The sequence below is a fragment of the Saccopteryx leptura genome, chromosome 6, assembly GCF_036850995.1.
Source record: "Saccopteryx leptura isolate mSacLep1 chromosome 6, mSacLep1_pri_phased_curated, whole genome shotgun sequence".
Classification (NCBI taxonomy): Eukaryota; Metazoa; Chordata; class Mammalia; order Chiroptera; family Emballonuridae; genus Saccopteryx; species Saccopteryx leptura.
In genome coordinates, this window is record NC_089508.1 from 40,198,025 (window position 1) to 40,222,424 (window position 24,400).

At 37.9% G+C, this 24,400-nt stretch overlaps 1 protein-coding gene across 6 annotated transcripts in view; it reads right to left on the reverse strand.

The window, feature by feature from the left end:
* The window catches only part of PPM1A (protein phosphatase, Mg2+/Mn2+ dependent 1A), a 43,447-nt gene that overhangs the window by 14,858 nt on the left and 4,189 nt on the right, over nt 1-24,400 (reverse strand). For 4 of the 6 annotated variants that reach the window (XM_066343965.1, XM_066343964.1, XM_066343963.1 and 1 more), the window contains one exon: nt 22,543-22,592. The exons of the other annotated variants lie outside the window; for them this stretch is intronic. In XM_066343965.1, coding sequence (XP_066200062.1) covers nt 22,543-22,552 — 10 coding nt within the window. In that variant the 5' untranslated portion in view covers nt 22,553-22,592. The remainder of the gene's footprint in view (nt 1-22,542; nt 22,593-24,400) is intronic. 6 annotated transcript variants of the gene reach the window in all.

A 24,400-nucleotide genomic window follows, 5' to 3' on the forward strand; every position in this document is an offset into this window, starting at 1 on the left:
TAGGGGATTGATGATGCTGGTGATGCTAAGTAAGCTCTGAGCAGGAGCCAGGAGAGAAAAGGGAAGAAAAACCCCTAAGGAAAAGAATAGTTTAGCAGCAACCTACCCCAGTTCTTTTTCCTACTAGGGTCAAACACAGAGAAGTCTAGCTAATTGGTCCAATAAAATAATCTCCTGCCCATTCCTTTGACCCCTAATATAATTCCAGTAATCAAAGGTAAATAATGAAAACTAGCTATCATTCATTCTTTATGTTGGTATTCATCAGATTACCATCTGACAAGTTGATACACATTATGGCAAGGGTGAGTGTTTCGACTGGACAAAGATTAACATGACCTCTGAATGAAGACACCCTAATGGCAGATAATGTTTAAGAATTCTAAAAACAACTCAGTTTTACAAGTATTACCTTTCATTCTCTTCAACAACTCTATAAAGTGGGTAATATTATTATTTCCAATTTACAGAAGAACCTTAGACTAAAGAACTTGGCCAAGGTCACTCAATTGATAAGTTTAGAGGAATCAGGACTCTAATTCAAGCCTGCCTGACTCTAAAGCACCATTTACTACTAAAGCAATAATCCACAAAAAATTATCTGTGGGCCTTCTAAGAAGGTAGGGAGCCTGACCAGGCAGTGGCACAGTGGATAGAACGTCAGACTGGGATGCCGAGGAACCAGGTTCAAGACCCTGAGGTCGCCAGCTTGAGTGCGGGCTTATCTGGCTTGAGCAAAAAGCTCACCAGCTTGGACCCAAGGTCGCTGGCTCAAGCAAGGGGTTACTTGGTCTGCTGAAGCCCCACGGTCAAGGCACATATGAGAAGGCAATCAATGAACAACTAAGGTGTTGCAATGAAAAACTGATGATTGATGCTTCTCATCTCTCTCCGTTCCTGTCTGTCCCTATCTATACCTCTCTCTCTGTCCCTGTAAAAAAAGGGAAAAAAAAGGCTGGGAGATGACTGGGCCATAGTGAGCGTAAAAAGCATGTTGTCTCATCTGTGTACCTTGATATCTTAGCTAGGCTAAAGAGGAAGAGGGCAGTATTATTTTTGAGATGCTTGACACCTACTAATCTAGCATTCCTTATCTGTACAATGGGCATAATATTAATACTTAACTGTGAATGTGCTGCAAGATTTAAATGAGGTTAATGGCTGCAAAGTAGCCACATAAGAGTCTGACGAAAACAAGGCACTCAGCAAATGGAAGTTTAATTTTCACTATATTCCTATATACATAGCCACATTTAGATTCTGATATTAGCTAACAGGGGCCTGACTGTCTCTTATAAAAAAGTCTAGTAGTCATCTTCCAGATATACATAAAAAATTGTCAAATGAATAATCCATTTAAGATAAATAGGGCATACTTTCTAAAAACAAAACTCAAACTTTTGAAAAATATACACGGTATTAGTAATGTAAACATGTAATAGACCAAGTCAACCATCTGATAAAATTTTAGGTCCAGCAAATTAACAAATGGAAAATATAGTCATGAGCAAATTAATTTTGTGGTTGCACTTTCACATACTGATTCAGAAAACTTACCTCCTGGGATTGTGAGTAATTTGCAGAATCCTGGTAAAAAGAGCCAACTATAGCTACATAAATACAGCAGATGATTATGTAAATATAATACCAGAACTTATTTACTTATAAACACTATGTTTACATAGTCATCTTCCATAAGTGGACTACTAAAGAATATTTTTAGTCAAATTAGTTCACTGGCACATATCTGTAAACAATAAACACCCAAGGGAGTTCAATTTGCCCATGGAAGTTTAAGCTTCTGAGAAATTTTAGTTCTCATCTAGTCTTAAATGTACTCTGAGCACATACTAGGTCTCATCACAACACTAGCATTATCAGTTAATTTGAACTTTTCAAAACAAAGTACTATGACAAGTGTAAGACTGCATTCATCAAGGATATAACCAGAAAATTTGGTAAACATTTTTGTTTTTTAAAACCAAACTAATCCCTAAATTGAAAAATTGTAAAGCTGGGCCAGAAAGTCATTATTTAAGGTTCAACCACTGTGTTTTATTAAGCAAAAATGATCTCATAATCATAGCAAAGAATTTTGAACCTGCTCATTTGCTTTCATCCCCTCAAAATTATCCCAAAATTAAAAAGGTCTATGAACAGTATTCCACTGTTAAGCTCCTGTAGGCAATATATTCAATCCAAAACAAAAGTTATTCAAACTACTATTTAGGTGGAGTCCTTTAGTTAAAAATTGAAAAAGTAAAACCCTACAAGGTTTTTTTTTTCTGTTTACTTATGGACACAATAGTCTAACAGAACATGTTTCTTCCATAACCAGAAGAAAAATTAGATGTGTGTAAAGAACATGGAAAAAACGTATATTCTCTTAGCAATCGTTACCAGAATTCTTAGGGAAAGCCCTACTTTTTCTAAGAAATACTACTTTGATTGGATATGTAAAGAAGGGACTGTAGATCAAAAGTTATACTCATATAACAAAAGATTACTGCTTAACAGGCATTTGAAGGAGTGATGCTGGTAACTGAAGGACCTTTGATGAGCACCAAGATAGGTTTGGTTATAAAAACTGGGGAGGAAAACCTGGAGATCTGTGTAAAAAATAAGAAACATAAAAACTGGAGAACTCTGGAGGAAAGAAACAATATGGCAAGAGAGACTAGAAGCTTCTGGAGTTAGGAGGGAAAGGCAAAAAGTAGAACACTAGCTAGCAGCATAGGAAGCAATGTATAACATGGTAACATTCAGGTTGTAATGGGGTATGGTATGTAAACTATATATTATTACTACTGCTCCTCCAAATCTTTAGTATATAGTCTTCACTGCCCACTAATGCTTCCATATATGAACAGACTTTGTCAAAGGTGAGGACAAATGGTAAGTGGACCTCTGGAATCCACATTTATTGAATAGAATATTAAGCAATATATAGTATTACGTGGCTGAGGTTCTGTGAAGAAGCACATCTCTATATATCTCTGCAAAATATAATTTAGGGTACAAAAACTACTTTTAACTTGGTAATTCACAAATTACATTTTATAACCCAAGGTAGCCACCTCATAGATAACAGTTACCTATGGTAAAGATAAACGAGCACATGAACAAAACTTTACAGCAATTTGGGGGTGGGGAGTGGAAATAAGGCTAATCTTTGGGTACTTTTTCTCCCATTTGGAACCTGAAATTTCTCATTCATCATTACTTTAAAAAATTATTTCACATATTTGTATTTACATTTACAAATTTTGATAACATGTCTAATTAGAGTCAAAATGTAGAAATGATCTGTCTAAACCTAAATATTTTACAAATGAGAAGGTGCAGAGAAATAGAATTTGTCCAAGGTCACCAAGCTAATCCAGTAAGGTTAGGAATAGGACCTAGTTTCTGGACTTGCACTCGAATTCTCCTACTTAGACTATCCTGTATACTTGCAAACGAAGTAATGGAAATCTAAAAACATACACATTTTTTAAAGACAACACACAGGCAGATAGGTAGGGAAGGTGTTGCAAAGCTAAAACTTCCTTAAGAACCACTTCTCCCTCCATCTACTCTACATTTTTCTTCGTTTTCTAAACTTCTAAATGACCAAAGATAAATGAATCACACCACCACCACCACCACTCCACAAAAAAAGGGGAAAGGATGGAAAGGTGAAGAGAAAAAATAAGAAATTTATACATAACATGTTGTTCCACTTAACTGTTCATTTAGTTGTGCATGCATTATTGCTTCTCCTATGTGCCCTGACTGGGGAACGAACATGCTACCTTGGTGAGCTGGGAGGACGCTTTATTCACTGAACCATCCAGCCAAGGCCCCATTTCTTTTAACTGAATTTACTGGGATACAGCTGTTCAGGTGTGACACTCAATGAAACATCATGTGCCTATAACCCCAGGCAGTCTCTTTTGTCCCCATTCCACCCTCCTCCCCATTTGCCCATCTCCACCCAAACCTCTTTCCCTCTGGCCATCATCATACTGTGTGTGTATTTATTTTTTATTATTTTAGTTAATCCCTCTACCTTCTACCATACAGTCCCCAACCCCTCTCCCCTCCAACAGTTGTCAGCCTGTTCCAAGTATCCATTTGTTTCTATTTTGTTCATCAGTTTAATTTGTTCACTAGATGCCATATATGAGATCATATATGTCTTTCTCTGACTGGCTTATTTCACTTAGCATAACATTTTCCAGGTCCATCCATGCTGTCGCAAAAGATTTCCTTTTTTTTATGGTTGTGTAGTATTCCATTGTGTAAATGTACCACAGGTTTCTTTCTTTCTTTTAAGTGAGAGGAGGGGACATAGTGAGACAGACTCCTGCATGCATCCAAACTGGGATCCAACTGGCTACCCATCTGGGGCCAATGTTCGACTGAGCTATTTTTAGTGCCTGAAGCTGATGCACTGGGACCAACTGAGCTATCCTCAGCTCCCAGGCAGAGGCTTGAACCAATGGAGCCACTGGCTGCAGAAGAGTAAGAAGGAAAGAAGGGGGAGAGGGAGTGGGAGAGAAGCAGATGGTCACTTCTCTTGTGTGCCCTGACCAAGAATTGAACCTAGGACTTCCACATCATATGCCAGGCAGATGCTCTATCCACCGAGTCAACTGGCTAGGGCCTGTACCACAGCTTTTTAATCCACTCATCTACTGATGGGCACTTAGGCTAGTGTCAAATCTTGGCTACTGAAAATAATGCTGCAGTGAACATAAGGGTGCATATATTCTTTCAAATTAGTGTTCCAGGATTCTTAGGATGTATTCCCAGAACTTGGATCAGGAGATCAAAAGGCTGTTCCATTTATAATTTTTTGAGGAAATTCCATACTATTTTCCATAATAGTGACATCAGTCTGCCTTCCCACCAACCGTGCACGTGGGTTCTGTTTTCTCCACATCCTCGCCAGCACTTGTCTGATTATTGATGCAAGCCATTCTGGCAGGTGTGAGATGGTATCTAATTGTACTTTCAATTTGCATCTCTCTAATGACTAGAGACCTTGAGCATTTTTTCATGTCTATTAGTCATTTGTATGTCCTCTATGGAGAAGTGTCTATTCAGGTCCTTTGCCCATTTTTTTCCCCCTTAAGTGAGAAGCAGGGAGGCAGAGAGAGGCAGACTCCTGCATGCGTTCAACTGGTATCCACCCAGCATGCCCACTAGGGGGCAATGCTCTGCACATCTGGGGCCACTGCTCCATTGCAACTGAGCCATTTTAATGCCTAGGGCAAGGCCATCCTCAGCATCCAGGCCAACTTGCTCCTGTGAAGCCTTGGTTGCGGGAGGGGAAGAGAGAGATTGAGAGAAGGGAGAGGGTGGAGGGTGGAGAAGCAGATGGTCACTTCTCCTGTGTGCCCTGACTGGAAATTGAACCCAGGACTTCCACACGCCGGGCCTATGCTCTACCACTGAGCCAGGGCCCCTTTGCCCATTTTTAAAAAATTGATTTTAAAGAGAGGAAGAGAGAGAGCAGGAGGGAGAATGGAGCATCAGTTCCTGAGTGTGCCAACAGAGGATCAAACTGGTAACCTCTGTGCTTCAGAACGATGCTCTAACCAACCTAGCTATCCAGCCAGGGATCTTTTGCCCATTTTTAAATTGGATTGTTTGTTTTCTTGGTGCTGAGTTGTATAAGTTCCTTATATACTTTGGAAATTAACCCCTTATCAGGTGTATCATTGGCAAATACGTTCTTGCATTTAGTGGTTTTCCTTTTCATTTTATTGGTTTCTTTTGCTGTGTAAGTTTTTTAGTTTGATGTAATCCCATTTATTTTTTCCTTTGTTTCCCTTACCTGAGGAGATATATCTGCAAAAATATTGCTGCAAGTGATGTCTAAAATTTTACTGCCTATATCTTCTTCTAGGATTTTTGTGGTTTGTGATTTACATTTATAATTTTATCCATTTTAAGTTTATTCTTGTGCATGGTGTTAAGTTGGTAGTCTAGTTTCATTTTTTTGCATGAACTTGCCCAATTTTCCCAACACCATTTATTATTCTTTTCCAATGTTTCCATTGATTTGAGAGGGTGGGGGAAGGAGGAGGGAAAGCGGGAAGGAAAAGGGGAGAAAAGGGAAGGTGGGAGGGGAAGGAGGAGAGGAAGAGAAAAGGAGAGGGAGAGAAGGGGGGAGGGAGAGAGGCGCATTAACTCGTCATTCTACTTAGTTGCACTCATTGGTCGCTTCTCATATATGCCCTGACTGGGGATCAATCAATCCTGCAACCTTAGTGCACTGGGACAATGCTCTATCCACCCAGCAATCTGACCAGCGCACCAACACCATTTATTGAATAGACTGTCTTTATTCTTTACTCCATTGTATGCTCTTGCCTCCTTTGTCAAATATTAACTGACCATAAAGGTGTGGATTTCTGGGTTCTCTGTACTGTTCCATTGATCAATGTTTGTTCTTATGCCAGTACCAAGTTGTCCTTATTACAATGGTCTTGCAGTATAGTTTGATATTTGGTATTGTGATACCTCCAACTTCTTCCTTCTCATTTTTGGCTCCCTATACATTTTGGGAATATTTGCTCTAGATCTGTGAAATATGTCATTGGTATTTCAACAGGGATTGTGTTGAATCTCTAATAAATGCAGAGACTGCTTTGGTTAGTATAGACATTTTAATGATGCTATTTCTTCCAATCCATGAACACAGTATATGCTTCCACTTACTTGTATCTTCCTCAATGTCCTATAATTTTCTGAGTACAAGTCTTTTACCTCCTTCATTAAATGTATTCCTAGGTACCTTACATTTTTGTTGTTGCAATAGTAAATGGGAGTTTTTAAATTTGTTATTATTCATTATTGGTATAAAAATAAGAATGCCACTGATTTCTGAATATTTTGTATCCTACTACTTCACCACATTCATTTATTAAATCTAGTAGTTTTCGGTGGAATCTTTAGGGTTCTCTATGTACAATATCATGTCATCTGAAAATAATGAGCTTAACTTTCTACTTTACAACTTGGATGCCTTTTATTTGTCCATCTTGTCTGATGACTGTAGCTAGAACTTCCAGAACTATGTTGAATAAGAGTAGTGAAAGTGGACATCCCTCTCTTGTTCCTGATTTTAGGGAAAAAACTTTCAGTTTTTGCCCATTGGGTATGTTGGCTGTAAATTTGTCATATATGGCCATTATTATATTGAAGAATGATCCCTATGTTCCCACTTTGCTAAGAGTTATCATAAACGAGTGCTAGATTTTATTGAATGCTTTCCTGCATCTATTGACCATGTGATTTGTAGCCATCATTTATATAATGTATAACATTTACTGATTTGAAATATTGTTCCAACCTTGCATTCCTGGAATAAATTCCATTTGATCGTGGTATTTGATCTTTTTAATGTATTGCTGGATCTGGTTTGCTAATATTTTGTTGGGAATTTTATCATCTATGTTCATCAGGGATATTGGCCTATAGCTTTCTTTCTTTGTAGTGTCTTCGTCTGGTTTTGGGATTAGGATCATGTTGGTTTCATTAAAAAGAAGTTGGGAGTCTTCCCTCTTCTTGAATTTTTTGGAGTAGTTTAAGAAGAATAGGTTAGTTCTTCTTTGAATGTTTGATAAAATTTGCCTGTGAAGCTATGCATGTGCCTGTTCTTCCCTTTAGAGTTCAACTTCTTTAAAAAAAAAAGTGCTGATGCTCCAAACTGTTGTCTGGCCATTCCACCAAAACAAGCTCTTCCAAATTGCTTAATACAATGATGCTTTTTAGTTCTCATTTGATTGACTGGTCCCTGCAGCATTCAATACAATACTCCCTCTTGAAACATTTTCCCCGCTGGATTTTCAAGATGCTATACACCAGGGGTCCCCAAACTTTTTACACAGGGGGCCAGTTCACTGTCCCTCAGACCGTTGGAGGGCCGGACTATAAAAAAAAAACAACTATGAACAAATCCCTATGCACACTGCACATATCTTATTTTAAAGTAAAAAACAAAACGGGAACAAATACAATATTTAAAATAAAGAACAAGTAAATTTAAATCAACAAACTGACCAGTATTTCAATGGGAACTATGCTCCTCTCACTGACCACCAATGAAAGAGGTACCCTTCCGGAAGTGCTGCGAGGGCCGGATAAATGGCCTCAGGGGGCCGCATGTGGCCCACGGGCCGTAGTTTGGGGACCCCTGCTATACACACAGCTTTCCTTCTATCCCTGCTTTTCCATTCCTGTTTCTTTTCCAGACCCCATCCTTATCTCCCAAGCCATTATGTATTGACATTTAAGGCTTAGACATAAGCCGCCTTCTCACTCCATGATGACCCCTAGGCATTCTTTCACATATACAGCTAGTGCTCGACTTATGACCACAATTGGTTCCGACAGACCAGTCGTAACACGATTTGGTCGTAAGTTGAATAGGCTATATGTACAGTTTACTGTGAAATAATGTTATAAAAATCTTTAAGTCATATTTTATCATAATTTTCTTTCATTGTTATATATCATAATTTTCTTTGTTCATTTTATGCCATTTGTATCATCTCTACACCATATTGTTTCTTATTTTTACATTCGTCAGGTTTAAGTAAAACACTGCACTACCAGTACAACTGGTTTTATTTGCAAAGATAATTTCCTCTTGGTAGACATCTTGGGAGGGATTTGATGAAAAATATCCAAGACACAAAACACAAATTGCTGTACTGCGAGTCTGGGATAACAGTTGAAATGGTGCATACAGAGATGGTAGTACTGCCGGAAGCTGGTCAGCACTGTCCTACGTCCAGCTGGGCAATGCTTGCGCTGCCTGACGTGGAGCAGTCATGGCTAGCGATTGTGGTCATAAAGTCGAATGGTTGTAAGTTGCATAGGTCCTAAGTCAATCAATATTTGTATGCAGCTTTGGCCAGCAAATGGCACCATCATCCACTGAAGTGAACAGAAACCAAGGACATATCTTTGATATCTCATTCTACTTCATCTCCCATCAGTATATACGTCCTAAATGTTCTCAAATCTGCTCAGTTGTTTCTCTAACACCTTAGTCTTCAAACTACCATCATCTCTCACTGCATTACTGTACACCAGCTTCCTATTTTGTCTTCATGTGCGTTCTGGGTTCCTCTAATTCATTCTACAAACCAAAGACTAAGTAAACCTTTCAAAATACAAATTTTGCCATATCACTGAAGATTATAAAATGAAGATTATAAGATTATTTTACTACAGGAATATCAACTCAAAAGATATGCAAAACAGAAAAAAAGCAACTACCAACTAGGACTACAAGTTGGTAGGCTGTTGACCTTCACATATATTAATATACCCTCTCCCCAAAAAGATGTATTCTCAAGTCCCCACTAATCTTTATTGAACACATTTAGACCATTTCATCCACTTTTCCACCATGGCATCTGAGTTTGCATCATTTGGTAAAGAGGATAATACCTGTAATTGTAACAGCATACAATCCCAGAGGATTTGCTCTAATATGATTTTTTTACTATTGTGGCCACCTTGTTTCAAAGTAGCAAAACAAAATGATAACTGCAGTGGGCTAAATAATGACTCTCAAAGATATCAGGTCCTAATCCTGTAAATGTTATTTTATGCAGAAAAAAAAGTCTTTGCAGATGTGCTTAAGAAACTGGACGAAGCAGAGGAAAATCTGACACACCCAGAGAAAGTGATGTGAAGTCAGAGCAGAGAGAGATTTGATAATGTTGGCCTTGAATTTACAGTGATGTAGCTACAATCCAAGGAATGCTGATAGCCACCACAAGCTGGAAAAGGCTAGATATGCATTATCCCTTAAAGCCTTCATGGTGAACACATTCCTGCCAACACCCTGATTTTAGTCCAGTAAAACTGATTTTAGACTTGTGATATCCTAAGCTGTAAGATAATAAATGTGTATTAAAAATAGAAACTAGGCCCTGACTGGTTGGCTCAGCAGTAGAGTATCGGCTGGGTGTGTGAAAGTCCAGGGTTCAATTCCCAGTCCGAACACACAGGAGATGCGACCATCTGCTTCTCCACCCATTCCCCCCCCCCCCCCACCTCTTCTCTTCCCGCAGCCTTGGGTCAAATGGTTCGAGCAAAGTTGGCCTGAGACACTGAGGATGGTTCCATGGCCTCACCTCAGGTGCTAAAATAGCTCGGTTGCAGAGCAACGAAGCTGTAGCCCAGATGGGCAGACATAGCCTGGTAGGGGGCTTGCCTGGTAGATCTGGGTCTGGGTGCACGCAGGAGATGCATGCACTCTGCCTCTCAGCCTCTCAAAGAAAAAAGTGTGACTATGTACTGGCTTACATGTATTTGTGTATGTAAAGAGAATTGCATACACAGAGGGGACAAAAGAAAGTTTATAAAACAAATTCAGCAAAATGTTAACAATAGTTGGCCATTTAGGTAAATATGGAAGTTCTTTGTACTCTTAGTTTTTCAAATATTGTTTCAGCTGCTTTCAAAATAAAATCATTAAAAATAAAAATGTGACTTGACTGGTTTGTACAATGGATAGAGCATCAGCCTGGCATGCAGATGTCCCACATTGGATCCCCAATCAGGGCACAACTGAGAAGCGACCATCTGCTCCTCTTCCTCTCCTTTTCCCTCTTCTCTTTCTCTTCCCCTCTCACAGCCAGTGGCTCCACTGGTTTGAGTATCAGCCCTGGGCGCTGAGGATAGTTCAGTTGGTCTGAGCTTTGGCCTCTGGCACTGAGGATAGCTCAGTTTATTCTAGCATTGGCCCCAGACAGGGATGGATCCTAGTCAGGGTGCATGTGGGAGTCTATCTCCCCTCCTCTCACTTAAAAAATATAAAATAAAATAAAATAATAATAAAATACAATGGGCAAGACAATTTCATAACAAAGACCTTTCAAGCTGTAAAAGAACTTAACTCCCAAATTATATAATTACCTAAAAGAGCAGAGAAAAAAACTTCCCACTTCTTTTCACAAACCTATCATGATCCTGATATAATTGACAAAGATAGCACTAAAAAAAACTATAATTTAAACACACTCTTAATACAGATGCAAAAAAACCCTAAGTAAAATATAAGCCCTTATTACAAATCACCAATTAAGGTTCATTTTAGGAATTTAAGAGCAAACATTCAGCAACCTATTAATATAAGTCATTTAAAAAGTTCAAAGAAGAAAAACCATATGATCATCTCTTCATATGCTAAAAAAGATTTGATAAAATTCATTCCATAATATGGTAATTCAAGCCAAACAGGAAGCATAGTGATTAGAACAATTCCCAGGAAACAAGGATACTTGCTCTTATCCTTATTATTTAGCAATGTCTAGAAATACTAATTGATGATACACTAACTCAAGATTTTTTTTGAATCATAATTATGAAATGAGGTAAAGTATTATTTGCAGATAATGACTGTATGATGACAAACTAAAAATCTAAAACTAAAAATCTAAAAATTGAAAAAAAAGTTCAATAAGATTACCAAATGATAAATAAAAATAATCACTTCAAAAATGCAAGTGTATCTAATTCAAAAATTAACAAGAAATACTCAGGACCTTTAAGAAGAGAGCCTCAGGATAAAAGACACTCCTTTTTCTTAAATAGGAAGAGTTCAATATTAAAAAGATGTTTATTATACCTTTATTAATAAAAAAAAATTCAATATAATCACAACTAGGTATTTTGGTTCCCAGAACTTGATTCCAAAATTGTTATGAAAGAATAAGTGTTTGAAAATAGCCAAGTGTCCAAAAAAAAAAGAATTTGCCATACCTAACCTTCAAATAATTCAAATTATGGTACTTAAGAGGGAATTGATCAGTAGAATAGACTTTTGGGTCCTGAAAGAGAGCTGTGAGAACAAAAATTCAATGAATGGTGTTAGGACAGCTGGCTTGTCATTCCACATCTGCCCTCCTGTGGAGGGTAGCCAAATCCCTATCACAAAAGTTAAGTTTGAAACACTAATAATAAAACCATGAAAGTACATCCAGGCAAATATTTCTATAATCTTATGGTAGAAAAGGACTTTTTAAGTGTCAATGGCCAAAAGGAAAAGACTGACTACAAAGGAACAAAAAGTGACTCCAGAGAATACAACCTCTATTCTATTAAAAAAAAGCTCATAAACTTGAATGGTAAATATTTTTAAACAAGTATTTGCAATATATATAACAACAAAATGAACAATTTAAAGGAAAAAAGCTGGGGAGATCCTGGCCAGCCAAGGACATGGGATCTCACCCAACTCTTTGACCATTGCCCAAAGGCCCTCAATAAAATGGTTTAGCAATCCTCCTCCCACAAAAGAGATAAATTTATGAAGCAATCTCACTAGCTAGTAAACACAAATTTATTATTATTATTATTATTGTATTTTTCTGAAGTGAGAAGCAGAGAGGCAGAAATGGACTCCTGCATGAGCCTGACAGGGATTCACCCGGCAAGCCCACTAAGGGGCGATGCTCTGCCCTTCTGGGGCGTCCCTCTATTGCAACTGGAGCCATTTTAGCGCCTGAGGCAGAGGCCATGGAGCCATCTTCAGCAGCCGGGGCCAACTTTGCTCCAATGGAGCTTTCTTAGAGCTGTTAAGAATTATATGCTTTTAAAAAATGTGTAAAATATACTTTCAGACAAAAACTAGCCCATACTCTGTTACTAAAAAGATTAGTAATAATAATAAAAAGATTACTAAAGGATACACTTTAAGAAGAAAAGTGAACCTAGGAGTGAGTTACAAGGAAGAGAAAGTACTATAGAAACCGGTAAAATATACTAGCTAATCAAATTAGGTATTAACCATACACAAGAAATGAAACATTTTAATGCTATATAAAGGGTAAATAAAATTGTAGGCAATTATACAGATGATGGAGGAATGTTTGTTGCTGTTTAATCTCTCCCTCCCCCTCTTATCTCTAAAATCAATTAAACTCAAAGGATGACTTAAACAATGGATTAAAAACAAATGCAGTAAATTAGCTTGTTGCGTTAAAAAAAATTATGTTTGCTTCAGAAAAATTTCAACCAAGGATGACAGAAAGGGGAAGGAGAAAAAGAAAATAAAATTCTCCAACAATAGTAAGTAGCATAAATACTCCAGATGCAGGAACTAAAAATTTTACGACTTGGACACTGCATACCCCTGAAGTCCAGCAACTATTAACTAATCTTTATGTTCATGTTAATTCCCTGGTATTGGCTATGTATTATAATAGTAGAATTCTGTAGGCTCTAATTAATCAACACTTATTCCAGTGAAAGAATCAGAAAACACGGTAAATAACGTACCTTAATTTTATACAGAAAAGCTTAAATCTCATTTAACGAATGCTCCTCTGATATTTCATTTTTTTCTAAATATACTTAAATTATAGCAGTCTTTAAATTCTCACATCTTACTTTAGTTAAGGGTAGAAATGTCTTAAAGATGCATTAGTTTGTAGCTCAAAGGATAATGGTGACCTCTTATGTTTCCCCAATCTCCCTCAGAACTAAAATTTCACAGGTTTTTCTAGTTAAATAAAGCTCAGCCTTATAGATTAGTCAGTTAAATCAACAATTATTCTTAAGCTTCTCCTTCTACAATGTAACTATGAAACATTTACAAAGATTTACAGTTGGGCCCTGGCCAGTTGGCTCAGTGGTACAGCGCTAGCCTGGTGGGTGTATATCCTGGGTTCAATTCCCAGTCAGGGCACACAGGAGAAGTGACCATCTGCCTGTCCACCCCTCCCCCATTCCTTTCTCTTTCTTTCCCTCCTGAAGCCATTACTTGATTAGTTCAAGGGCATCAGCCCAGGGTCTCTTCCTTCTTCCCAAATTTCCAGTTTGCTTATTACAGGACTTGACGTACTTTAAAGCTATATGTAGGATTCTGGCTCTCTTGAGGCACTTTTATTGACTGTCCTTAAAATTTCACTAACAATTCTAATCCAACCAGAAGGCCCCTGATTATCAAATCAAATTAAGATTTAGCAGCAGTGGCCCTGGCCGGTTGGCTCAGTGGTAGAGCGTCGGCCTGGCATGCAGGAGTCCCGGGTTCGATTCCCGCCAGGGCACACAGGAGAAGCGCCCATCTGCTTCTTCACCCCTCCCCCTCTCCTTCCTCTCTGTCTCTCTCTTCCCCTCCTGCAGCCAAGGCTCCATTGGAGCAAAGTTGGCCCAGGCACTGAGGATGGCTCTGTGGCCTCTGCCTCTGCCTCAGGCGCTAGAATGGCTCCGGTTGCAGCAGAGCAATGCCCCAGATAGGCGGAACATCGCCCCCTGGTGGGTATACCGGGTGGATCCCAGTCGGGCGCATGCAGGAGTCTGTCTGACTGCCTCCCCGTTTCCAACTTCAGAATACAAAAAAAAAAAAAAAAAAAAGATTTAGCAGCAGCAACTTCTCAATTAGTGGCCATACTCTAATTCTAGCAGCTCACTGAATATGGGGGCACCCAGAAGAGGATTCTGCCCCTCCAATTAGCAAACCCCAAGAGGACAGTGCCTTCATTTTCTGTGAGACTTCTTTGAAGTATAATCCGAAAATGAAGGATAATCCCAAAATGAACACCACACTGGTTCAAACCTGAAGATCTCCAAAGAACCCAAAAGATAACACATGACTATGGTTCAGCTTCAAAATGCCTATGCAAAGTTTTGGAAAGAAAAATATGTCAAGGGTACTAATAATCAGCAAATGAGATGATCATTTGTGCTTCAATGATATATCACTAAAATTAAAAATTCAGAACTGAAAAAATTTAAAATTTCACCTATCATCTTACCTTCTATTACATTATAATATCTTTGCCTTCTGTCTACTCTCTAGGTCTTATTTTCTCCTAAGCAGCAGCCAAGTTTTATTCTTCCCACAAATTCAGATTCCTTGAAAATTTTATACAATTTCTATTCCTACTCTTACCACCTTGTCCCTCCCAGCCTGAGCAGTCTCTTCTATTTTCTCTTTCTTGCTTTTGATTCTTTCTCATTCTTGGATTTAGGGTAATGAGAAGGTAGAGTCCAGGCAAGCCAAATGCAAAAGAAACATTTCAACGAACTCCTGCAAATCTTGAGTTTGAGTGGAAAAGAAATGGCTACTACAACAACAGTTTAGGAAAAGTTTGGGGCTATTGAGCAACCCATAGTGAAAAGGTACTATTGGAGGTGAGAGTGAATGGTACATATTCATTGAAGTTATAATACAAGTGGAAAGCCTGAATCTTGGTTTAAATTTGGATACAGTCTTCCAATTATTGACTAGTTTGTCTTGAATACAGTAGAAAACAGCCATTATTTAAGCTATAAAAGGAGGCTAAATTATTCATAGCAGGCTGTCTCATGAGATATACAAGATGTTGATAAAGGCTGGAAATCACTTATCAAAAGATATCTGGATTCCACCTATAGGAAATATACAAAAGACAAAAACCTACAGAGGCAGAAAGTACATAGATGACTGAGTTGACAAGGGCTGGGAGAGAGGAGAATAAGGGAGTGACTGCTAATGAGAGTACAAGGTTTCTTTTGGAGGTGATGAAAATGTTCTAAAATTAAATTGTGGTAATGGTTGCACAATTATGTGATTACAATAAAAACTACTGAGCTATATATTATACGTGGGTGAATTTTATGCCATGTGAGTTATATCTCAATAATAATATTTTTAAAAATTACTGCCCACTGTTTCTTCAGCTTATAGTTTCAATTAAATATTTACTTCACTCTTTCAATTAAATATTTACTTAACTTCTTTCAACGAACCAAATTTTATCCAAATGAATTCTAATGCAAGACTGTTATTAAGTTAAATAATACCCTAATTTAAATGCCCTAAATTAAAACTTTAAAAATGAAATTTCAAATGGCAAACCAAAACCAACCAAAGTCACATAAAGCTCTTCTATACTAAATAATATTTCCATAAAGCACGTAACAGGCCATTCCCCCCCACACCAAATATTATTAAAAAATAATTAGTCTAATCAGTCTGAACTAAGTAAAAATGTACAAGTACCTAATCCACAGTCAGTTTGCAAAGGTATTAGCAGCAGTTTCGATTACACAAAATATGAGACTGAACTGCCAACTTTAATGTTTCATGTTTCACGATTTTTATGTATCACCATCTTCTAGACATGTGCCGTGATATGAATTATATACTCCATAAGGTAGTCTTACAGTTCTACATAGGTATATACCGTACAATTTTAAAAAGTAAACTTTAGAAGTACATAATTGCCTGAAAAATATCTAAGCCAAATTTACTTGGAAAGTTCCAGGGACTATAAAAATTAGATACTGACCTAATTTCACTAGCAATTATAGTATAAGCAAATCACTGAAAAGATTTAGAAGGCAAAGAGCTATTTAGTTTTTAAAGTTTTCTAAGAATGTTTTGGTATTCACAATCTCAATTTGCCTTACTTGTTAACTATTTCAAACTTCTTAGTTTTAAATAACTTGTATACAAATTGAGAAGTGGATTCAATTCTCACTTGCTATTTTTTTTTTTAATCCTTGCATATGTGAGGCTTCAGGCTCAGACTGACCCAGAAAACAATAAATGACTTCCTCAGCCAATCCATCCTTTTATTTATTTATTTATTTTTGCTAAAAACAAGTAAAACCACTGACACAGAGCATTTAGAAATGTTTGCCGATAACTTTGTATAATTAAGTTGAAAGAAGGGAAAATAAAACATTAAATATTTAAGATGGTAAAGGTCATTCACTCACAAAATATGTGGAGATTTTAAATATTTGACACATATGAAATGTCCCCACTGGAAAAAGGAACAAAAATTATTTGTTTCTAAGAGACAGACTTCTATCCATACAAGCTAACAATCTTAAAACAGAATCAGTCATTGAGTCCATCCATGAGGTAACTTATGTGTATGGAAAAGGGTGCTGGGAAATAGTGTGTGTTTTTTTTTAAGTGAAAAATTTATCTTTCTAATATCTTTCACACACACACACCCTCCAATACTTGATTAACCAGACCTCAAAAGACATGGCCTAAAATGAATTTCTCAACTCCCTATCATACACTTCTACCCAGTTCCCTGTCTCAGTAAATCTACCATGAGTAATTTCTTGTATTTCCCTTACCATAGCACATAAGGCCCTGTGAATAAATTATCTCATTTTAGATTTTAAGACCCATGGGAGAGATCATGCTTTTTTACCCATAACATTTAGCCATATCGTGACACTTGATTAATATGTAAGACAAGTGGGCCCTGGCTGGGTAGCTCAGCTGGTTAGAGCATCGTCCCAATAAGCCAAGGTTGCAGGTTCAATCCCTGGTCAGGGCACATAGACGAATCAACTAATGAATACATCAATAAGTGGAACAATAAACTGATGTTTCTCTTTCTCTCTCTAAAAAATCAATGAATAAAAATTTTTAAAAATATGTAAGACAAATGAGTGACAGCCATCATGTGACTTCTCCCTGATAACAGAGTTGGGAATTCTGTTCTAACCAGATATCCCATAGAAGCTGACCTGCAAACTGCACTGTGCCTTTTTCACTTTGTTATTCTATAGAATATAGATCACACTACATGGCTCAGTAGTTGTTGACATACTTGGTATAGTATCAGAAAGCATTTATACAGATGGAGAAATTAAGACAACAGATAAGGGGTAACAAAGGGTCAAGCTGTGAATTGACCACAAAAGATCAGCCTCTTGATGTCTACAACAGCCTTACAGCCTGACCAGGCAGGCAGTGGCGCAGTGGATAAGAGCGTCGGACTGGGATGCGGAGGATCCAGGTTCGAGAACCCGAGGTTGCCAGCTTGAGCGTGGGCTCATCTGGTTTGAGCAAAGCTCACCAGCTTGGACCCAAGGTTGCTGGCTCGAGCAAGGGGTTACTCAGTCTGCTGAGGGCCCGTGGTCAAGGTACATGTGAGAAAGCAATCAATGAACAACTAAGGTGTCCCAATGAAAAACTGGTGATTGATGCTTCTCATCTCTCTCTGTTCCTGTCTTTCTGTCCCTGTCTATCCCTCTCTCTGACTCTCTCTGTGTCTCGGGGAAAACAAAACAAAATAAAAACAACAAAAAAAACCCCAGCCTTACAGACTCTCAGCAAGAATAATATTCTTCTGCTTTATAAAAAGTGAAAAATTTGTCCTGGCTGGATAACTCAGTTGGTTGGAGCATCCTCCCAAAGCACAGAGGTTGCTGGTTCAATTCCCAGTCAGGACACATACAGGAACAGATCGATGTTCCTATCTTTCTCTTGCTCTCCCTTCCTCTCTATAAAATCAATAAAATAAACGTTTAAAAAAAAGTGAAAATTTTATTTATTGCCTATTTATTCTGAAGTATGATGGCATATCAAAGATGTTCTTCTAGGCCCTGGCCGGTTGGCTCAGTGGTAGAGCGTCGGCCTGGCGTATAGAAGTCCCGGGTTCGATTCCCGGCCAGGGCACACAGGAGAAGCATCCATCTGCTTCTCCACCCCTCCCCCTCTCCTTCCTCTCTGTCTCTCTCTTCCCCTCCCGCAGCGAGGCTCCATTGGAGCAAAGATGGCCCAGGCGCTGGGGATGGCTCTTTGGCCTCTGCCCCAGGCGCTAGAGTGGCTCTGGTTGCAACAGAGCAACGCCCTGGAGGGGCAGAGCGAGGCTCCCTGGTGGGCGTGCCGGGTGAATCCCGGTCGGGCGCATGCGGAGTCTGTCTGTCTCTCCCCGTTTCCAGCTTCAGAAAAAAAAAAAAAAAGATGTTCTTCTAAAATCAGGTTAAATTTTGTGATTCTGTTTGCAAAACAAAAAAAATAATATACAACCTTTCCTTGCTTATCCTTTTCACTAATATTTTCATTTCTGAATTTTCGTAACAAAGGTAGTAAGCAAGCTGCATCTCTTAAGAGATATAATACCAAATTTGATGCATTTTTTTTTACCACTCAAGCTAAAGAAAAGGAGCAATGCTAAGAAGCTAAGATATTCATTCAAACTTGGTGATGATTTACGGTTCTTATTCTTTGAAATAGCACAACAGTTCTATAACATATTCTTTAAATAAAAATTAAGTCACATACAGCATGACTCAAAACAACCAAAAACAAAACAAAAACCCTGTTTATCTATATTTCTGCCTGACACAGTCATATCACTGGGGAAAATACAAAGCACCAGCCTAATTTAAACTGGATTATATATGACCAATGCTCTTTCATAGTCTGTGTTTCTGGCTCATATTCAATTTTGTCATGTGATCATCAAAATAAGCAGGGACACTACAAGATTAAACAATCATATATTGAGCACCTATTTGAAACAAATGAAACTTGGTCTCTTTCAAGGAAATTTATTTTTCATAAATCTTAATATTAAAATGTTCCAGGTAGTAAACAAAGCATACTTATATAGCTAGTACTTAAGACTGTCTTCTTGAACTCACTAAATATTTCACTTGAATAAAGGACTAATGTAGGCCCTGGCCAAATGGCTCATTGACAGGGTGTCTGCCCAGCATGTGGATGTCCCAGGTTCAATTCCCAGTAAGGGCACACAGGAGAAGCAACCATCTGCTTCTCTACCCCTCTTCCTCTTGCTTTGCTTCTCTCTCTCTCTCCTTCCCTCCTGCAGCCATGGCTTGATAGGAGGATGGCTCCATGGCCTCCTCCACTAAAAAATGGCTCCAGTTGCAATGGAGCAACTGCTCCAGATGGGCAGAGCATCGCCCCCTAGTGGGCTTTCCAGGAGGATCCTGGTAGGGGTGCATGCAGGAGTCTGTCTCTGCCTGACCTCCTCTCACTAAATTAAAATAAGAAAATTAAAAAGGACTAATGTAACCATTTGTCAGTGGGTTGCTAAGTAGTGAACATAAATAAAATAAGCCGTAAAACAAAATTGTGTATGGCTTGTGGTACTAGTTGTAGTATAGCTGTAGCTTACATGTGTTTTTTTTTAATTTAATAGTTCCTCTTGGTGAACCTAAAGGGAGCTAACATGACACCTTGTGCTGTACTTTTCAAATTTAGTGTACACTTCCATCTCAAAACCCAACTCAATCACAAGATTCATTTTTTTGGGTGCAATGAAACCATAGTCATACCCTTCCTATACAAACATTTTTTATTCCATTACAACTGCCAACAGATTTTCTTTTAGCAGTAGCAATAAAACTGTAGTATCCACATATATAATTACTTTGAAGAGTCCAATGATATGTGTTTGGCTTCTGTTACTAGCTGTCAAACTCTGGACATAAAATTTAACCTCCGTTTCAATTTCCTCATCTGTTAACATACAGGTAATAATAGTATATATTCCAGATAGATATGAATATTTAATGAGATACTACTTGAAAACCTCTATATTAATGCTTGACATATAAGAGCTCACTAATGCTCCCTATCAGTTACTAGCTAATGTCAAGGCTAGAAAAACTGAAAAGGCACACAAAGAATCAATTTTAAGATTCTAGTCTTAGTATCATACTACAATAAATGGATCTAAGCAGCCACTGACATAAAATTATCCACTTAAAATTTCAATGTAGGTTGGCTCATTGGTAGAGCGTCGGCCTGGCGTGCAGAAGTCCCGGGTTCGTTTCCCAGCCAGGGCACAGAGGAGAAACACCCATCTGCTTCTCCACCCCTCCCCCTCTCCTTCCTCTCTGTCTCTTTCTTCCCCTCCCGCAGCCAAGGCTCCACTGGAGCAAAGGTGGCCCGGGTGCTGGGGATGGCTCTATGGCCTCTGCCTCAGGCGCTAGAGTGGCTCTGGTCGCAACAGAGCGACGCCCGGATGGGCAGAGCATCGCACCCTGGTGGGCGTGCTGGGTGGACCCCGGTCGGGTACATGCGGGAGTCTGTCTGACTGTCTCCCCGTTTCCAGCTTCAGAAAAATACCAAAAAAAAAAGAAAAAAAAAAAAAAGAAATTTTATATGTATTTTCTAAATACTCTAAATATTAGTTTTAACAGTTTGGTAAGTTTAAAGTTTAGCTCAGAGGTGTTAATAAACAGACTATTCATATATTAGACATTGGTTTGGTTCATATTAAATCAATAACTGCTAACACAATGTTTAATCACTATGCTTCCACAATTCTTCTCTGTTTAAATGAATGTATAGTTTACAGTATTTGCAAATGTAACTCTGGGAAGAGATACATGATTATGAATGTCTTGTTAAGCTTCAATTTCAAAAAATTAAAATGAAACCTTTAGGTCCAGAATCAGTCAACCTAATTTTCTATACCAATATAAACTCTGCTACATTTCAGATTTGTATAATCTTCACTCTTAAATATCCAGGTTCAGCTAAAATAATATATTAGTAATATAATAAATATTTGCTCCTAGAAAGTGCTTAACTCCCTCCACCACCTCCTACAGCAATCACTCCTACTCTTAGGTAGATTTTGCCTAATATTAACAAAATATCTGAATGTCAACTATCCACAAAGCACTGTGCTAGGCTTTGGGTATAATAAAAAGTTATTGTATTTTGCTCTTCAGAATTTTATAATTACATTGAACATACAATCATAATTATTATTATTTTTTTTTTGGTATTTTTCTGAAGTGAGAAGATAGAAGGCAGAAACAGACTCCTGCATGCACCGACCGGGATCCACCCGGCATGCCCACCAGGGGGCAATGCTCTGCCCATCTGGGCTGTTGCCCTTTGCAACCAGAGCCATTCTAGTGCCTGAGGCGAAGGCCATGGAGACATCCTCAGTGCCTGGGCCAATTTTGCTCCAATGGAGCCTTGGATGCAGGAGGGGAAGTGAGAGATTGAGAGAAAGAAGAGGGGGAAGGGTGGAGAAGCAGATGGACACTTGTCCTGTATGCCCTGGCCGGGAATCGAACCTGGGACTTCCACAACCACACCTACAATCTACCACTGAGCCGACCAGCCAGAGCCAAACATACAATTATAATTAAAATTAAATACCTAACAGTAAATTTTATGATTCAAGTTATACATATAATACAATAAATACTTCTACAGAAGGACAGAGAAAAGGAGATAGGAAATATTCTGGTGATCAGAGAGGGTTTTGTGGAAGAAAAAATATTAGAAATGAGCTTTGATACAGGAGAAAACAAAAGCTGAAGAAAGAAGGGCAAGAATTCCAAGCCACCAATTAGCATAAACAAGGACCCATAGAAAGAAAAGCATAAGATGTGTTCCAGAGATGGCAAGTGACCGGATGATACAGATCAGTCCTGAGGTCCAATCACAGAAACTGTCAAAAGCCAAACGAAGAATCGAAACCTTTATTCTAAAGACAAAAGAAATCACAAAGTATATTGAACAGATAAATAATATGAAAATAGTATTTTAGGAAGAATTTTGTGATGTTTATAGAATGTGGAATAAAGATGAAGTACAAGAAGCTAGTGGTAAAGACCAGTTAGAGTTCTAAAACCATGGTTTGGGTATGAGGTAAGACTGGAATTGCTCCAAAACAATTTTCAACTTTAAATAACCCAGGACTCACATGTAAAGCTTTAATGCCTTTTATGAAAACTCCCTATTTCTTTTTTATAGGAAGAACTAAGTTAATTAGGATAATTTAGTTGTCTTACTCTCTTTCATCTTTTCTTACAGCAGTATCTTCTTGCCCATTTCTTCTTTTCTTTAAATTTTTCCATTGATTTTGAGAGGAAGAGAAAGAGAAAAAGGGTGAGAAAGAGAGAAACATCAACTCTGTTTCACTTAGTTGTTCCACCTAGCTGTAGACTCATTGATTGCTTCTAGTATGTGCTCTGACTGAGGAGTCAAATCTACCTCTCGCAAGCTGAGCAACCTGCCAAGGCCTTCTTACCCATTTCTAATCATGAACTCCTCTTCAAAATATCAACCCTTTTATTTCCCTCACTTACTGAACATTCTAGTCTGAACATTCACCTTTGCTTCATCACTCACTTTTTATCCTCTATTTAACCATCAACTCCTGCCTAATCATTAACTCCAAACCCATGACTTTTTTCCAGCTTCATAAAGTAAAATAAATCTACTCATACTCAACTTTCTCTTCCATTATCTCTTAACTTTTAGTCTACTCATATATAAGTTCTAATACCCACAACTTTTATAATCTCTTCTAAAGTCTCTATTCACTCTCTTATAGTTCTTATAGCTTCCAGACTCACAGCTAAAATTATACTCAAAGACAACCCTCTTATAGCCACTAAGTCTCTCTATTCCCCTAGGGTACCTCAAGATTTTCATATACTCAATAATAACAGCTACCATATCTCTTTGCTTTATATAATCATCTCATTTAATCTTCAAGGTTACCTTATGAGAAAAGCTTTTCCATTTTATATATAGAGAAAACTGAGGCTTAGAGAAATCAAGTAGCTTGTCCACATCACCCCACTAAGAAGTCATACCTTCTCTCTGTAGCCTTCAATGTGGTTCTAGGGGCTGTGTATACTCAAAAACATTTCCCTTAGTCCTTCATTAAGGATATCAACCATTTGAGAACACTGATTTCATTCCTCAGTATGAACAATGATAGCTGAAGACATAAAATTAGCTCTGCTGACTTGCAAAACTTTGGAAATGAGGAAATGAACTTAACTTCTTAAATCTTTTCTGAATGTAGAAGAGACCCTTACATTGAAAGACTTAACTAAATTTATAGACTCTTAATTCTAGGGATTTGGATCAGAAATATTAATATTCAAGACTCATCTAATGGGGAAAAATCCACTCAGAAATATTTTGAAAATAATTTTATATCGACACAGATTTAATGCTGGCATATAACTGATTCTTTGAACCCATATTTCTTCATTTGTGAAAAAGAGATACCATCATAAATTTTAGAGGGTTGTGGTAAAAATTACAGCCAGACACAAATAAATGGTAATAATTATGGCTTTCATTATTCACTTTCTTCTAATATAAAAGTATATAGTTTGGTCTCACAGGATTTTAATTCAAATCATATCAGCTAAAAAACTTACTTTCAAACTGGATTCTAAATATGAATGCTACATATACTTGGTCAACAGATTCAAATTGATGCATATGTTTTATAAACACAGTACCAAGTCTACTTTATCAGAATACGCTACAATCCAGTACCTTTCCCTCAATTTCTAACAAAAACTCTCAAGTCCATTAAATTTTTAGATTAAAAGTATTCTGAAGCTCACCTATCTTAACTGTTCATTTTCTCTGGCTCTTCCTACCTGCCTCAGCAAAACAAAAGCTAGGTAAAGAGATTATCTAGGTAGTACAGAGATAGCTAGGACATGCAAAGGTCAATATCATCAAAGAATATATCCTGCAGCCTCAAAATAAAATAAAATTGTTCCGGGAGTAATATGAAGCACATAAGATATTAGAAGAAAAACAGAATATAATCAATCTTTTGATATAATTTAACCCAAGCTTCTTTCATATAAGGATCCAGGTAGAAATAATCCCAGG